The sequence below is a fragment of the Nestor notabilis genome, unplaced genomic scaffold (assembly GCF_000696875.1).
Source record: "Nestor notabilis isolate BGI_N333 unplaced genomic scaffold, ASM69687v1 scaffold1205, whole genome shotgun sequence".
In the NCBI taxonomy this organism is placed as follows: domain Eukaryota; kingdom Metazoa; phylum Chordata; class Aves; order Psittaciformes; family Psittacidae; genus Nestor; species Nestor notabilis.
Genome location: NW_009927724.1, coordinates 236,078 through 253,999, shown reverse-complemented (window position 1 = coordinate 253,999; position 17,922 = coordinate 236,078). Strand labels below are relative to the sequence as shown.

At 44.5% G+C, this 17,922-nt stretch overlaps 1 protein-coding gene across 1 annotated transcript in view; it reads left to right on the top strand.

The window, feature by feature from the left end:
* KDM5A (lysine (K)-specific demethylase 5A) overlaps positions 1 to 4,277 on the top strand; it is a 46,651-nt gene extending 42,374 nt beyond the window's left edge. Inside the window, exons 26-27 of the mRNA XM_010014168.1 lie at positions 674 to 1,084; positions 2,293 to 4,277. Of these exons, the coding sequence (XP_010012470.1) occupies positions 674 to 1,084; positions 2,293 to 2,502 (621 nt within the window). The 3' untranslated portion in view covers positions 2,503 to 4,277. The remainder of the gene's footprint in view (positions 1 to 673; positions 1,085 to 2,292) is intronic.
* Positions 4,278 to 17,922: the final 13,645 nt, after the last annotated feature.

The following is a 17,922-nucleotide window of genomic DNA, read 5'->3' as shown; positions in this document are numbered from 1 at the left end:
ATACATGTGAGTCTTTCAGATATAAGTAGGACTTGTCACTGTGAATGCTACCTGCAATGACAGAGTTTGCTAATTTTAAGCATCACATCTGATCTAAATCTGCTATTCAAGAGTTGTTAATGATGCCAGGATATTTACAATATGTGCCAGTTTGGAAGCTATTCAAATAATGGATGTTACTTTCTTCCCTTGCTTGAGTTGATGATGCATTTTAAGAATTCACCAATTGCTCTTTCTTAATCTCCAGAATAGCAATTGCTTTCTCTCAAAAATAATTACAGGCAAGGCTGGCCTAGGATGAAATATAAGCAGAAATCTCTAACAAATGATGAGTCTTCTCAACTTTAATTAAAAAACAGTGTGAGAAGGGAGTTGTAATTATTGCTTATTCTGCCTCCTTACCCTTGCTGATGATTTACTTTTTCCACTGGACATTTTTAATTCATTGGATTTCAACAAAGTTGATACCGCTTAGGACATTTCTTTTTTTGCTAGTAATGGTGAAAATAAAGTTGAGCCCCGTTTTGTTTAGAATTACTGTTTTGTTGAGCAGGTTTCTTCGTACCATGTCAGGTTAATGGTGGAGGTAAGTACATCTCTCAACCATAGGTTTGCAGTATATGGCAATTTGCATTAGTAATAAAATCAAACTCTTTTCACTCTTTCTGTGAAGGATGACAGCATGGATGAGAAACCACTGAAAATGAGAGGAAGAGACTCTTCTGAGAGGAAGCGGAAACGAAAGCTGGAGAGAGCAGAGCAGTTCTTTGGAGATATGAAGCAAAAATCTAAAGAGCTGAAAAAACTGGAAAAACCCAAGAAGAAGAAGCTAAAACTCACCATGGATAAGACAAAGGAGCTGAACAAGCTGGCAAAGAAACTGGCTAAGGAAGAAGAGCGGAAGAAGAAGCGAGAGAAGGCAGTTGTCCCAAAGATGGAACTAGCAAAGGAGAGCACAGAGAAAAAAAGAGAGAAGAAGGTTCTAGATATTCCTTCTAAGTATGACTGGTCAGGAGCAGAAGAGTCAGATGATGAGAATGCCGTATGTGCTGCACAGAACTGTCAGAGGCCCTGCAAGGACAAAGTGAGTTTTCCCTTAGTTCTGTCATGGGCAATTCTATGCATCCTCTTCCAGCTGTATAATTTTTTGATGGTTGTGAGCAACACACATTGGATGATTCAAAGGATTAATTCTTTGACTCAGCTAGAAGTATTCCCGACTTCAGTGTGTTTCTGAGCACAAATGGCATGTGCAATGTTCCTAAATTAACATTTCTGTATTTCTTGTATACAGTCTGTGAACAGTGATACTGCAGGCTGAGGGATCTACAAACTGCAGTGCAGTGCCTCTCTTTTTCTTGTTGGAGATAAATAATCAGTGATTTTAGACCTGATTGAGTTATTACAAAAGAAACTTGATCTGCCTCTCATACACTACACTGCACTGGCTTGCTCAAGAGAGAGTAGGAATTACAATACCAAGAACTTGTTTTGCAAAATTGAAACACTTAAAAAGACCACTTAAAGGATCAGTTCTGGTATCTTAAATTTAGACCAAGTTTAGAGATTACACTCAGTATTTCAATAGATGATACAGACTTTGTACCACTGTTCACTTTACTTCACCATGAGGAGTGGTTTACATTAGTACATGTTTACAGAAATTGAGATTGCAAGAGGGAGGAGAGCGCCTTTAAGTTCATCTTATAAAGCAGGTCGTGCTAAATTTATCAAACTTACTCAGTTTCATTTATGGAACATTCCTGGTTGTATAAACAAAGTTTTTAATGGAATGACCATGTTGTTGTAAGGTTGAATATATTTTTTACATTCAGCAGGTGAATGCCATCCAAGTAAAAAATGGCAGGTAAGGAACCTAATGGCTGAATTTGCAGTTGTTAGTGTCCAGGAGTAGCTTGTTCACTAGTTTTCCTACAAACTAAAGTAAAATCTTGAGCTGATAATCTTTCTTGATGTTAGGTTGCTACTACTATTCTTCCGAGCATCATCCTGCTCAGTAGACGTAGTTTGTGTTTGTATTGGTGTGGTCCAAGGGCGAGGTTTGTTGGAAGAGTGTTTTTTGTTTGGTGTTTTTTGGTTTTTTTTGGTTTTTTTTAATTAAACTGACATAGCTTGTTAAAACAAGATGTTTAGGGCATTAATTTGTGCCTGAAAGCTTTCATATTCTAGGTATATCAGGTGGGTTTAATAGAAGGTATTTTCTTCATAAAAACTATGCCTGTCTGTCTCTCCTTGTAATGTGCTATGTTTTGCTGATCTGATCTCTTGCAGGTAGACTGGGTGCAGTGTGATGGTGGCTGTGATGAGTGGTTTCATCAAGTTTGTGTTGGTGTGTCTCCAGAAATGGCTGAGAATGAGGATTATATCTGTATAAACTGTGCAAAGAAGCCAATGCAGGGACCAAGTAGCCCTGCTCATGCACCACCTCCTTTCTTATTGAGCTACAAACTACCAATGGAAGATCTTAAGGAGACAAGTTAGCAACTGCTCGATGCCTGGAACTTGTTGGGAAATGGACCACTGAAACCCTGCAGAAAGAGAGGGTTTGAAGCTAATGTAGCCACTGAGCTTCACTTCCAAGGATGTACAGACCTGCAGCAGAGTTGGTCCCTTCCTTACATCTGGCTTCCTTCATACAACGGGGGCGTCAAGGCACAGTGGTACCGACTCATCTATGCAGACACCGCCTGATTAGGAGCTCCAGCCAGTGTTTTTTGACTTGAGTATTTCCATCTTTGAATGTGGCTGTTGCTCGTAGAGACTGAGCAAACCCGTGGCTGTTAGATTAGACACTTCAGGGTCTTAGAAGTACATGTTGGCAGTGGAGCTGGTCTGGAATTGGTGGGCATAGGCTGGAGCTTTTAGGTGTACCGGGTTACCCTAAGGAGGTGACTCTGGAAGTTATCTTTTGCCTCCCCATGCCAGCCCAGTGAGTAGGGCAATGTCTTGGGAGCGTTACGTTGCCTCCGTATCCAGGCAGCTAACACTACACTATAAGGATGGGAGCAAGTGGACGAATTTCTTTTAATTTCTCTTTTGTAGCTAAAGGGCAGAGGAGCTCATTATCTCAGAAATCAGCAAAGGTTCTGTTTACCAAAAAAGAAACCCAACTCTACTCCACTAGGCAAAATGTTTTCCTTAGTGGGGAACAGCTGATCTTCCTGTCCTGAGGAGAGCCAGAAAGCATGGATAATGTCTAGCTAGACCACAGCTTGGGAAAAGCAGAGTGCTTCCCTGTCCACAGGGGTTGCCCTCTCCTGTTCTCCACTTGGCTTAGAGTTCTGCACTCCTGCACATTAAAGTTCTCTGACGCAGGATGGAGCTGGCAAGGAGGTACAGCACCCAGGGCACCAGCTTCTGTGATCTGTACCCAGGGATGGGAAGGAAAGAAGACAGCCCACTTACCTCAGAGGTTACACTGATATGTGCTTCTGTGAAAAGTTACACTCGCAACTATTTCCAGTATCACCAGGCTACGGGCATGGCCTCAAGCTATACCAGCAAGCAGTCTGCAGATACTGTTCGCAGTGCAAATCCCCCTCCCTGCTGGCTTTGCTGGATGTGTACCAGTGTACAATCAGCAACCATTCTTGTTTGAAGTTGCTCCTGGCTTTGCCAGAGGACCAGAGGGCTTGGGGTCATCTTGGGTGACAGTTGTTTTAGTAAATCCATTTTTAAAGAAGGACTTGTTTTTACTTTTTTCTAAATGTCTCAGACTACTGACTTGTTCTATAAATAGATTATTTTTCTTTGATTTTTTTATACTTACCACTGTTAACCAGCAGCACAGACAGAGGTTCACAAAGCAAAAACCTGCCCGTGGGCTTGGGTTTTTTTTACTCCATTCCTTCCTTGTAGTACAAGGAATTAGCAGTTACCTTCCCCATTCTAGCTTGACCAGCTGCCTGTGTTTAAATAGGTAAATACATTTCATGTGCTACATTTGTGTTTGGGTTTGTTCCTATTAGTGGGGCATCTGGGCCTTAACGACTCCAGTGGGTGCTGGCTTTGTGTATGTGACTGTCTGAAGCCAGCCACTGGGCTGTGTTGTCCCCCTCTCCACTCACTCCCTATTGTGTTTCCATTCTTCTGCAGTTCTAGGAGTGTTGTAAGTAGTGTCCAGTCTTACTAGGAGCTGGACTGGGATTTAAAGAAATATTGACAAAAACAAGAGTGTTCTGTCTTGACTGTTCTGTGTCCCTTCTCTTGTTCTCTAATATTTGGGAGTTTATTTATCTGGCAGAACTATCCATCCAAAACAAAAAGAAAAAAAAAGTCAGGTAGATGAACTTGATCAGTTTCTTTTATTTGTGCCTGCTACCTGGGAAGAGACAGATGTGGAAAAGAAAAAGAGCTAAGGTGGAGGGCAGAAGATACAGGGTCTTGGGAGCTTTGAGTGCAGATTGGGCACAGACTTCCAATTCCTGCTCCTTAAAGACTAATATGATGTTAAAAGCAAAAGCAAGCTGTGGTTAAGTACGTGGCTGCACAGGCACCCTAGCAAACATAAGAGTATTATTTGTTTACTTATTTATGAAGGAGTCTATGCTATAGCTAGACATACCCTCTTTTTGCCTCCAGTTACATTTTATTTTATTTTTTCCCTTCTAAGTGTATGCCTAGTTTTGGTAAACTGGTTTAAACAGATGTTACTTTCCTTCAAGCTTTAACTGATGGTACTACATAAATGTTTCCCTATATGGAGTGGATAGACTATCTGTCACAGATGTTTAATCGTTCCAGAAGTAGACTAGCACAAGATTTCTTGAAGAATCCCAGTGTTCTGTATTCTTTCCTGACTCCTAGAATCCATGACACAACAAGGAAAATATGGTTAGCATATCCTGTTAGCCGCTGAGCATATTCTCTTAACCATTCCTACATTCTGTGTCGCGATAAAGTCATTGTTATATGTAATTACCATCAACTGGAAAAGAGATCTTTTAGTAAACCTGCATTGAATTGTTCCTGTTTCTCTGAGTAGGTGTGGAGAATGTTAACAGTAGCACTAGTTGCAACAAGACAGAAACAAACAGCTATATGATGAAATGGTCATTCTGCTTGTAACAAGCATAGAAAAAAAAAGTAAACAACAAAGAAATGTTCAAACAGTCACATAGTAGCTGTTTTTCATATTATCACATGGAGAGGTTCTTTGTTACGCTGTCAAAAGGAGGTTGCCATGCTTTTCCTAGTTATGGATGTCTCATCTGCTTTCGGGTAAGGTGTTCATAAACCGAAGACCATTATTAGCTTTACATCTTATTGTTTAAGCTTATTTTTTAAGAACATAATTCCTATCAAAGGATTGCTGATAGTATGAACTTATGAATAAATGTTAACTTTTGGAAAAACCTGTAGATATGTAGTTAGTGGTTGGAAACCCTAAAGCTACAGCTGTGGTATTGTCTGCAGAATTTAGGAGTTTGGATTTTTATAAAAAGAAGCCGAAGTTTAAGATAAGGAAATAATTTTCTTACAGGTCTGCTACAGCTGTAGGAAAAATCTTTCATGCTTTGGGGACAAAAATCTCAGTATACACAAAATATTATTTCATGTATCCAGAAAGGTACATGTCATGATGTTACATTCTGCAAAGGATACTAAGCCACTGTTCATGTTATTTCTCTTCATGTGTCTGACACAAAAGGTCAAAGAAATAACCTGAGCTGTTGTGAGGTACTAAAAATGGCCAGGACTTGAGTTGTGTATCTTACCCAAACCATGTGACTTCAATTTTTTTTTTTTCAAAGAACCAGGGTGGGGAAATGGGCAGCTTTATTTTCATGGAGGTAAATGTCATTCCTGAACTTGAGTACCATTAATTGTAGTATTTGTGCTTTTGACAGACCATCTGTAGCTGACTGCTTGTGCAGCCTGGACTACTTGATCATGAGGCCTCAAGGCAAAATTGATGATATTATGGAAATTATCTTAAAGGATTGGAATACAGTCACACAGCATAAGATAACAAAGATGATCGTGTGCTCCATTAGTCACACTGCCAACTTGCATTGATCTTTTCAGTTTTTTAGAATCATAGAGTAATTTAGGTTGGGGGATCTTCTGGAAGTCATCTGGGTCAACCTCCTGAGCAAAGCAGGACTGACTTTGAAAATAGGTCAAGTTTTTCTAGGCTGTGTCCAATCAAGTTTTGAGTATTTCCAGGGATGGGCAAAGAACCTCATGTTCTGGTTTTATAGCAACTTCAATGCAAACCTCTGTCTGATGGACAATCAGAGATTCGCTTGCTGTAGCTTACCTGTTGCCTCTTGAGTGTGGCTTCATACTTTCTGTAACCATTCATTAGGTGGTTGAAGTCTGCAGATCCTACAGCCTGAATTTCCAGGCTGAACATACCCAGCTCGTCATCCCTTGAGCCATGTCTTGAGGTGCAGCCTTCTAATCGTCTTGGTGGTTCTTAGCTGGATTTGATGCAGGTTTGTCAATGCCTGGTTTTGTACTCATGAGCCCAAAACTCAGTGTGTTGCTCTAGATGCAATTTACAAGTGTTGAATACAAGAAAAAATTACTTTAACCTGTTGGCAATGTTTTTACTATGCAGCCTGGTATAGGATTGGCCTTTATTAAGCTGCAAGGGGCACACTGCTGACTTGTATTCATTGTGTCCATTGTTAGCCCCAGGTTCCTGGTTTACTATTTCTCAGGTGCAGGATTGATGAACTTAAACTTTCCATCAGCATATCACTCCAGCCTGTCAAGATTGAACGGAATCTGAGCCGTCTCCTTCCATGTTTTGGGTTGTTCCACTTCTGTCCTCCTCCAACATTCAGTCTGGTGTCATCTGCAAACTTGAGTGTGCTCTATCCCACCAACCAAGTGGGTAAGATAGATAACAGTAGTCTCCAGTACCAGCCCCTGATGTACTCCACTTGCAGCTGGCCACCTCCCAGATTTCAAGTCATTGACTACTAAATCCTGAGGCCAGCAATCCACCCTGTTTTTCACCTCCAGAGTGGGTTATCCATCTACTCCATAAATGTGTTTTTGCTGTAAGTCAAGGTGAACATCCACTGCTCTCCCCTTGTCCACAGGGCTCATCACAAAAGACAACCAGATTGGGTTGATAGTGGTGCCTATTACCAGTCACCTTATCCCTCACGGGCCTGGATGTGACTTTGAGGAGGATTTGTTCCATAATCTTCCCAGGGACCAGGGTGAGGCTAGCTACCCTGTGGTTCTTGCATCCTCGTTTGCTCCTCTTCATTGAATGGGCATGATGTGCTGAAGGGTTCATCACAAACCATCAAGAAAATGATCTTCCATATGAACATTTTCCTGTGCTTCCTTCTTCACCATGGCATATGAGATTAAAAGAGGAAAACACAACCTATTTGGATTGCCATTTGTAAGATGCATGCAAAACTAAATGGCAGAACTGGGCTGTTTCAGGTGCTGCTTATACCTTATACCTAAGCTCCATGTGGGCTAGTGAGCAGTTATGACAGTCCTGTACATCTAGGTACAAATCCAGGCTCATCTGGTTGGAGTCAGCGTTACTGATGCATGGTCCTTTTCCACATGGTTCTTCACACTGGAAGAAAGGTGTAACATGAATGAGCATCTGATCTTCTAGGAGGAATAGAACAGGCTACAGCCTGTTCCTTCAACAGTAGGCTGTTTACTGTGCAGCTGTCAGAGAATCATAGAATCATAGAATGGTTTAGGTTGGAAATCACCTTAAGATGATCTAGTTCCAACCCCCCTGACATAGGCAGGGATGCCTCACATGAGACCATGTTACCCAAGGCTCTGTCCAACCTGGCCTTAAACACTGCCAGGGATGGAGCATCCACACCTTCTCTGGGCAACCTGTGCCAGTGTCTCACCACCCTCACAGTAAAGAACGTCTTTATATCTAACTTGCACTTCCCCTGTTTAAGTTTAAACCCATTGCCCATTGTCCTATCACTATAGTCCCTGATGAAGAGTCCCTCTGCAGTATCCTTTAGGCCCCATTCAGGTATTGGGAAGCTGTCACCTCTATTTTGTGGTGTTCTAGTAACAGTTACCAAAGTAAGTACAACACACAGTTGTATCAAAGTAAAGTAAAAACTATTCAGATACTCACCAACTGCCTCTTAGACTTGCCTTGCTGTCATTCTAGGTACATATTGCATACTCTTAAAAATAATGACTGATTGAAAGTACCACTGTACAACAGCAGTATGTTGGAAATGATTTTATAAAGGTGGAAAAAGTTTCTCAAAATCATTCCTGAAATCACTTTTAATGCTCCTGTAAGAAGTTGAGAACTGTGGTCTGCTACAAGCAAGATTTGAAGCTTGAGATAAAAATAAAAAGCAGGGAAACTCCTTCAAATCCTTTCCAGCTGCAGTCACTGAGAATGTGTTTGGTCAGCCTGCCTGAACCAAACAGGAACTCTGTTTGGAGCACCAAGGCAGTGGGGAGATGCAATAAATCCAGCCCTTATCGAAATTCTAGCCACGCTGGCTTTGGGAGGGTAATAAATGCGTAGGACAGCTGGAAACTGCACAGCAAGATGTGGAGAGTGTTGAGCCTTATGCAATGAGATGGTACAAGTGAATGTTAAGTCGCAAGGTAAAGGTAATGAAAGTAGCAAGGATTTATTGAAAACTAGAATTATTTGTCACGAGCCATGCTCTGAATGCTTTTGAAACAAAAGCCCTGCTGCAGTGAATAGTTTTAATCCTAGATGGGGCATTGTGTCTCAGTTGGAGGCTTTTCAGAGGCCAATTTTTGGCAGTCTGTATATCACATCCCCACCCCCCCCAAAAGAAAAAGCTGTTTAAGTGCCAAAGGGAACTGATGTGGGTATTAATATCTGAGGAGAGCACCCATCTCTGCCCATGCTGGTCCTGAGATGGTTGATGTCACTAACCAGCCTGGCATCTGCTTTTAGTGGATGGGTGATGTGCCAGCAGATCAAACTGCTGCCTGTGTTTCCAGATTAGTTCAGGCCATGCTCAGTCCTGCAGCAGCTCAAGTCACCTGCCAGGCAGTGGGCATGCTGTGTGCTCCCTGGAGAAATAAGGTGTTTCCTACTGCTGTTCTGTGATAACAGCAGTGGAGCCTACACAAATCCAAATTATGTATTTGAGAAGCAGCTCAGACTTTAATGGGATGGGAGGTGAATAGCACATTCTGTTTACTTCTGTCGGCTAATGGTTTAACTTTTCCCTTTATATAGCTGGGAATTTAGTTAGCCAGGTCTTGTGTGTGTCTGCAGTGACATTAACAGACCAAAATACCGTGAAGACCAGAATCTAGACATTATCAACGTATTGATAGCATTGCATCCCATTATCTCTGTCAGCTTTCTTGGTAGTCTCTTAATGCAGGGGGTAGGCAGGAGATAGATGCCTGAGCTTTGCCCAGAAACGTTTTTGGAAGAGTCAGACAGTGTATGCCAGCGTGTGAGAATACCTGCTAAAGAAGTGGAATCATCTAGTAGCAACCCTACACAGTGCTGATGAGCCCCCAGGTGAGTGTGTGGTGCTCTGCTCTTCAGCTCTTGCTACAAGCTGGTGATCTGCTGGTGCAGCTATAAACCATTATCCAGGTTTGAATCCATACTGGTAAGGTTTGAAGGCACCCGGGTAGGTTGCTTGCGCTCTGGGCATTACCTCACACCATGGCCTTCTCTATAGTTTGCAACCAAGATTGTCTGTGCTGGCTGACTACGCAATTACTGCTGTATGAAGAGAGACCTGTGGAGTCGCTGGCCAGACATAATTCTTAGCCCTGCGGAGTGGACAGGCTTCCCTGTTAATGAACATGTGTCTGGAGTGCATGTGGATTGCAGAGGAGGGAAGAAGCTGATGTAGTCTTGCTCTGGTGCCCTAATCCTTGGGCTATCACTCATTGTGTCTGCAGGGGGAAAGTAGGTGCAGAAGAAATTAGATTGTGAGTGGTTTTCAGAAGAATCAAGAGCTTTAGGAGAGTACTTCCCATGATGTTTATAATGCTTTAGTGACCTTTCACATCTGCTATTTTTTCAAGTTGCATTTGTTAGAAGGGAATGGATGTCAGGTTGTGGATTAGATAGTAAGGCTGTAATACAGTGCTCTGAAAGTGTCCTGCCCTGTTCCTGAAGGTGCATGTGTGCACAGGGATTGAAGGCTGGAGCACTGATTTCCCCTGGCTTCAAGCAGGAATATACTTGGAATGGTCATACCCTAGGATTTAGGGGTGTTAGAAAACTAGAGAATACACAAAACTGAACAAATAACAGATAATGGCAGAGAGCACATGGGAGCAGAAAGGCTATTCACAACTTAAAGGTTGGAGTTTTTCCTTTCTTTCTTGCTGTGTATGGCAATTCTAGGAAGCTGACGGGTTGGATTCCTGTTTGGAGCAGGAAGCAGACACTTTTTTGTGTATCTCCCGTTAATAGAGTGCAGAGAGATTGCTGCTGCACAAGCAATACCTGAGATTTATGCAAAAAGAAGCTTGCTTTGTCCTAAGAAACAGTTGTTCCAAGTCTGTATCTCCCTTGCTCCAGTGATCTCAAAGAAATACAACTGCTTCATGTGGTTTTTCCTTTTTTTCCCCTCTGGGACCTTCCCACTACACCCTGGGAAATCCCTGCTCCCTGGGAAGTGAGGCCAAATGAGATCAGGACACATTCCCTTTGCAGGCTCTTTTTGCTCCCCCAAACCTCCCTTCCCAGCAGGAAAGGTCTCACTCCCCCTCCACCACCCTTCTGGAGCTGCCTGTCTACTTCCAGAGAAGCTGTGAGACTGCAAACTGCCTCACTGGAGCTTTTCCTACCTTGCAGCTCAGCATTTCCTTACCCCACTGTGGGGAAACATGGAGCTGCCATTTCCGACCTCTCCAAGCCAGAGCATCCTCCATGCAGGTTCAGCATCTTGCTGCTGTTCTGTCAGCCCTGGTTGATCCACCAGAAAAATAAGATTGCCATAAGTTATCAAAACTTACAAATGACTCTTCACCTAAATTTTTGAGGAAAAAAACAAAACATTTAAGCCTAAAATAAAAAGACTCTGTTGTGATATTTTGCAACTGACCAACAGAACAGGAATGACTTGTAGGCAGGAGATCAGCCTCAGTACGAAGATTGCTTCAGGCAGAATCCCATCTTCCTGGGATGACGTCTAAAAGCTCTTGCTCATGTTTTGTCTCAAAGCCCAACCAAGCAGAGACAGTTCAGTATATGAGTGCTAGGGAGCACGTTTCCCGTATGTGAGCTCCTGTGCCTGCAGAGGTAGCTCTGCACGCTTGGTGTCTACCTTGCAGGACCCTCAGCAGCGCAGTCAAGGGGAACGTTAGAGATGGGCAGCACAGGTTGCTCTGCTTCCTCCTGCTCTCCCTCAGGCTGCCAGTGGCTGCAGAAGCAAAAGAGACACAAACTTGCTCCTGCTGTGCATTGCTGGGAGCTGGCATGGTCTGCAGAGCCTTGCAGGGCTGCTTGTGACCAGGAGGCGGTTCAGAGCTCTGGGCTCCCAGGAAGTGCTTCTCCAGGCACAGCAGCCCTGTGTGCTGCTCTGACCCCAGAGCTCCTTGTGCTGAGAAGAGGGCTGCCTAGGGTGTTTGAAGAGGTATCTCCTCCTGGCAGTGCAGGGGCTGTGTTTCTCATTTTTGGAAGGTGGCAAAACTGAACCCATGTTTTTATTTCTTACTGGTGTGTCGTGGTTTAAGCCCAGCCGGCAACTTGGAACCACGCAGCCGGGTAACTCTCCCCAGTTTATATACTGGGCATGACGTGCTGTGGTATGGAATACCCCTTTGGCCAGTTTGGGTCAGGTGTCCTGCCTCCGCTTCCTCCTGGCTTCCCCTCCTCTCTGGCGAGACACTGGTGCTTTTTGAAATGCCGAAGTTTTCACTTTGTCATGTCTTGCTTAAAAAACTGACTTCTGGAAACGTCCAAAAAACCTTTCCCGCATTCTGTCCACCAATGACTATCTGACTATTGGATTTTCGCCTAGAATGGAAACTTTGTATTCTGAATAGTTACCAGCCCAGCACGTCTCCTGAATGAAAAAGTATCCTTTTACTTTCTTTAGCGTATGTAAGTATGAAGAGATGCTTTGAGAACACTGCCCAAACCTTGCTGGGTTAAAACCAGATTGGTTTATTTGGTGGAAGAATCAGTTAAGTGGCTACGAACCTTTCTCACCTCTTAGTAAAGCTTTTCCTTTTTCCTGCCAGAACATTCCCCTTGCAGGTACACAGAGTGCAGGGGTATGTAAATCCCAGCCTTATCAATGTTTCAGATTTATATCTGCACCTCAGAGGGGTAGGGTGTGCAGGGCGTAAGGAAAGACCATCATCCTGATGCTCTCAATATACAGCTTCTTCTCTACCCCCAATCTACCCCATATCTAATCAAGCTGCTGGTCTTAGGATCTGTGCTGCTTAAGCAGTACTGCTATCATTACTACCCTGAAATTCTGATTTCCTTTGGCATATGGTTCTTGATAAGAAAATGCCCTCTCATTAGCTCCTTGCAAGAACAACTGGTGAATTCTATTTTCTTGATGCAAACTATCAATTTTCACACCAGGAGGTCAATGACTAGCCTTCAGAAGAGCAGTGATTTTTCTCTCTCCCTAAAATCTGCTCAGGCTCTGTTCCTGCAGTTACTCTGCAAGGGTTTGTCCAGGCTGCCCAGTTGCTGGCAAAGTGGAACTAGGGAAGGGCCCTGAGAGAAATGGGGTTGCGGGGAAAGTAGAAGATGTTAAGAGACTGAAGCGTCCAGGGTCTGAAGCCTTTGCTACTCAACTCTTGTTTATATTATGTTATAGACCTATAGATGTATCTATAGATGCATGCTCACAACTGCATAACCTTGCAGTGCTTTCATTTTTGCTCATAAATGAAATGGGGATAGTTTTGAATTCTCAGCAGAAAAAATCCCTGTTCCTCACTCATGTGGGCAAAAGGGCCAGAGTGTTTAACAGTGGCAAATTACTAAGCAGGAGTCAAAGCAGAAGTAAGATGCAAAACACTGCTGATTTGCCTGCTTGAGCACTCCTGCTGTGCTTGTGCATGCAATACATATGCCTGCATATTTGCTCTTCCAGACAGCAAGTGCACACCTCAAAAGCACTGCTGTTTCCATCCTGGTCCAGGGGAAACCATTGGCACTGTGTGTAGCCGAGACAGTGGTGATGGGAATTGGCAGCTCTGTTGCTGCCCCTCTGTTTTGTGATTAGGAATTCATGTTACAGTTAAAGCAGGTCTAAGGGCACAGTCCTTTTGGTCTCAGCTTGTCCCTGCCTGTGCTCTACCACTTTTCATCAGAGGTGCATAGAGAAGGATTCACAGCATGCTGTCAGCCTATGCACTGAGTGCAGTGCAAGCATCACCCTTAGCTTCTGCGTGCAGAGGAGTGGAGGGTACAGCACTGGTATCTGCAGGAGATGGTTCTCCAGCAGTGTGAGCATGCTGTCTTGCATTCAAGCCAGCCTCTGGGCTCCAGCTAGCACAGGAGTGTCACCCATTTATCTCCTGTATGCAGAGCATGGTGTCCGCAGACGGACATATCTTGTACCACGAACAGCCTGGACTCATAAGCGAGGCCTCTGCCATTCTGCAGGTGTTCAGTGGGGACAGGGCTTTTCTTGCTTCCAGGTTCTGGTCTTTTGGGTCATTATTTGGGAGTGGGTACTCACTAGGGAGGCTGCATCTGAATGAGGCTGTCCAAATGGCTGCAGTAGGATCTTCCGTCACTGTGGGAACTGCAAGCTCTTGCTATGGCTTTTGGCTACTGCCACTGTGGTTTTAAAATACACGTGCCCTTCTGGGAGGGAGCTTAGTGCTCAAGCAGGAGTCAGTCCTTTGTGCTTACTTTGGCTTCTTTCTCCGCTGCACAGTCTCCAGGTTCCTGTAATGTGCCAGCCAGTATCAGCCTCTATTTATCCCTTTTCTGTGCATACTCGTGACAATTTTGCTTACTACAGCCATGGTCACTTAAGCTGAATAACATTTTCAGGCTGAAAAGGCCAGTAGCAGGGTGCTTATCAGATAGAGGAAAGGTACTGTATTTGCTCTGGCCTTTAGTTCCCAGATAATATAACGGCAAATTGTGTTCCTGGAAGCTGGGAGGTGGCTTGCAAGATTACACAGCCCCAAAACACATGCAGGCAGTTTGTCACATGTGACAGAGGAGCAGAGAGGGAGGTGGAAGTGGGCAGCAAAGGGCAGACATGGCTGATGGCTTCTTTATATGGGGAATGCCAAAGCAGCAGCAATTGTGCCTTGGCTACTCTCCTAAAAGCACTTTTGTAGGTTAAGAACATAAATTCATTTACTAGTTGCTGTTACTTGCAGAGCAGTAAGAGACACTGTGTGTCTACCAGTAACCATTTCCTTTTTCTCTTTTCCCCCCATCATTCCTGTAAGCCAGTGCCTTTGAATTCCTCCTTCTTTTGGGTTTGAACCACCTCTCAAGATGGCTGGGTGCTTTGGAGGAGGGAAGTCTAATTAACACGTGTTCTCTGCTCAGCTGGATATAGACACAAAGCAAGACCAGACCTGGGAGTTCATCCTGTGGTTCCTATGAGAGCATGCAGGACCAGCACTCCTGTGTACAGGTTGTGTGGGATGGGGCCAGTTCTCGTGCACGTCTGACCCCAGAAATGTCAAAGTACCTTGTTATCTCGAGAAGAAGCTCATTCCAGGCTTGCTTAGTTGAGGCTATGAGCACTTCACTGGGAGCACAGCCTCAGCTGCTGGTGGAAGACTGGGAGCAAGCTGAGGACAGAAACCTTGGCAAATGTTATAAGGTAAAGAGAAAGATGAGCAAAACGCAACATAAATGTCAAGAGAGAAATTGGTTGCCTTTAGGATCGGGATTTTCCAGCCCTTGTCCTGGCTGGGGTGCGAGACACGTTGGCAGAGACGCCCATGGGCGAGCACTCTTCCCCAAAGAGTGTGTTGGGGAGCAGTGTCTAAGCCAGCCATGCACCAGTGCCGCGCTGCTTTGTGCCAGCAAAGGCAGCCTGGCAGCCTGCCTGGCCCTGGAAGCTGCTCCAGGACCTGCTCGGGGACACATCGCTCCAGCACGGGCTGTCCCAGCAAATGGTGGGGCTCGGCCCAGCTGCCTGGATGGGGCTGGGAGGAGCGCGGCTGTAACGGCTGGTGCCATCTTCAGCCCTGTGCTCTGGGGGGGTGGTTACTGAAGAGGCAGCCTCCCCTTTTGTACTTCCAGTGGGGGAGGCCACCAGCAAAATAACCCCCTTGTGCCATGCCGGGGGGTGGCGTGAGAGCGATGCACATGGGACGGGCGCCAGCACCAGCGCTGCCACTTGCCAGCACTCGTAGCACTGGGAGGAAGATGCTCTGCAGCTGCCCGGGGAGGTTCAGCTTGCACGGCTCCGGCTGGCACGTGCTGCTGGAAAAGCCCTTCGCTGGTGCCCTCCTTATTCGTATAAACAAAACACAGGTATGTGTATTTGGTTATTTTTAAATGGCATTATCTCAGTAGATCTCAGGGTGAAATAGCTTCCCTGTTACTACAGCATGAGTGTTATCTAGGCTTGTTCCCTTTATTTTTTTAAGATTCGCATTATTCCACCTCTCTTATTTGTTTCTTTTGAATCTGTTTCCTAAGGTTTTGTTTCTGACTGTCCCTGTTCTCCCACTTATGACTACAGACTCAAAATCTCAGACATCGAGATTTCATCCTTTGCATTTTTCCCTCTTTGCCTTCTTCAATTTCAAAATGTGTATTGGAAACATCTTTTTCTGTAGTCTTAACTGATCCTGTGTGATATTTGTTTTTCTCTTCCTACCTTCAGCAAAAAGATTGATTTTATGATTTTCTTTGTAAATCTCTCTAGTAACATCTCCCAAAAACATATGGACTTCTTCTTGTTTCACCCCAGAAGACGTGTGAAGTGACATTTTACTTTAAATATGCTTTGCTCAGGGTTTTCCAGTTTGCTTTTGCACTTGTGTGTTTAATATTTCCCCTTGCTGTCGATGTTTACACTGAACGTTTGTTTTCATTTTCCGCTTATTGTGTTCAGCACAGTCTTATCTCACTGGGCGGAAGTCAGATAGTTTGTTATTGATTACACTGCTTCATATCATAGTCTATTAGTTCCTGCCAATTAGCTTGTCATCATGTTGATAAAATTACTGCCATCGGTGCGCTGCAGTGATTGTTGGTTATCCAGGGATATTCAAGCAGCGATGCTGGTGCACACAATAGCTTTGAGACTCTCTAGAAATGTTTCCTTATCCAATCTCCTCTCTCCTTACACCAATCTGTTCCACAAGGCAAGGTATTATTTGACTATGCTGTTATTTTTTTAATGCCTGTATCCTTACCTGAACTATTTAACAGCTACACTCTGAGACCGTTTCTGCACCAGGGATGTTCTCTTGTTCTCACCATCTCATGTTCCTCCTCTGGAACATTTTCCCTGGTTTCCCACAATCACTGATTTGAGGACTGGAGCTGACTGATTTATTTGGACCATCCTATTTAGCTGCTGCTGCCGCTGTGGAGCTGCCTTTGTTGAATTTTCATAGTTCCTTTCCAAACGATACCTGTGGCAATGGCCACAAGTACCATGTTTAGTTAATTATGCACAGTGGGAGGAAAAACCATTTCATCAGATGCCTTTAGCTGCTGCACTATGAGACGTGGTGAACGATATATTCATCTTCTCTGTCTTCTCCTTATTTCCTACACCTCTGTTGTCACCTTCTTTTTATCCTAGGCATCTCTTCCTGAGACAGAAAGTCATGTATTTGATCAGCCCTTGGTTGAATTCATTCCTTACCTCTGTCCATCCCTCCTCCCTTTCCATTTTCCTCCTCTAGGAAGTCTGGTGTGGGTACACCGTAGATAAACATAGTGGTGCTGCTTCTTTCCTACTGTTTTCCTAATACCTTCTCAAACCATGTGTACACAGCTCAGGTTTTGCTGCTGCTTTGCAGGCCTTATACAAGGACACTGAACCCAGCAGTATGATCTTTTTGTTTTGTTTTCTTTTGCCCCAGATATTTATCCACAGATGTAATAAAAATATTTTAAAACCTGTTCTCACTTAAATCCAGCTGTAACACATCTACCATCACCACCATCCCGTTCTGTTTACCTTTTTCATGGCCTCAAAGCACAGAACTACCTGCAGTAATGCCAAGATCTCTTGTCCAAGTAGCCACAGCTGATTTTGCAGCCCAGTGTTGGCTATGCACAACTGGGGCTGTTTTCCTCCCTGCTGTGTGATTTTGCCCATGCTCCCATTGCAGCTTCTGGAGCGGTGTTCTGGGACGGGGCAGTGCTGTTCCTGGGAAAGACCAGTGGCAAAGATCCCTGCCTGTGAGGGAAGAGAGCTTGCAACCTGCCAACTTTCTGAATGAGGCTGTTTTGCACCCTTAGTAAGAAGCAGCAGAGTTTAGCAGGGTTTATTTCCAGCTCAGAGCTCTGCTGCCAACCACTGCTCGTGGCCACGGCACAGCCCGGATGCCCCGCTGGGAACAAGGGTTCGGTCTGCTTGGCAGCATCTTTGCCCTGTGCCCAAGGAGAGATCCCATGATGGGAATTCAATATGAATTCATATTTAATCTCTTACCTCTTCCCAGCAGGTCTTGGGGCTTCAGCTGCAGAGGCACCCGTGTGTGGTGGTCTCCCCTCTCTCCCATGCTTCCAGGGACAGCGTTGGGCAGGGTGAGGATGGAAAGCAGGAGCCAAGCGCTCCCAGCTCAGGCGGGAGAGCAGGGGCAGAGGCAGTGTGAGCCCTTCTGGCAGGCGGGGGGAATGAGCCCCTTTGCACTGGCCATGAAATCAGTCATGTGTAGGTTTTTGTCCAGCCCTGGGGGGTGGGGGAAGGAATGTGGGTTGGGCGAAGTCTAGGATTACACCACCGCCGAATTTTTCCTTTCCACACTTTAAATAGCCAGCACCTTTCGGTCCTGCCT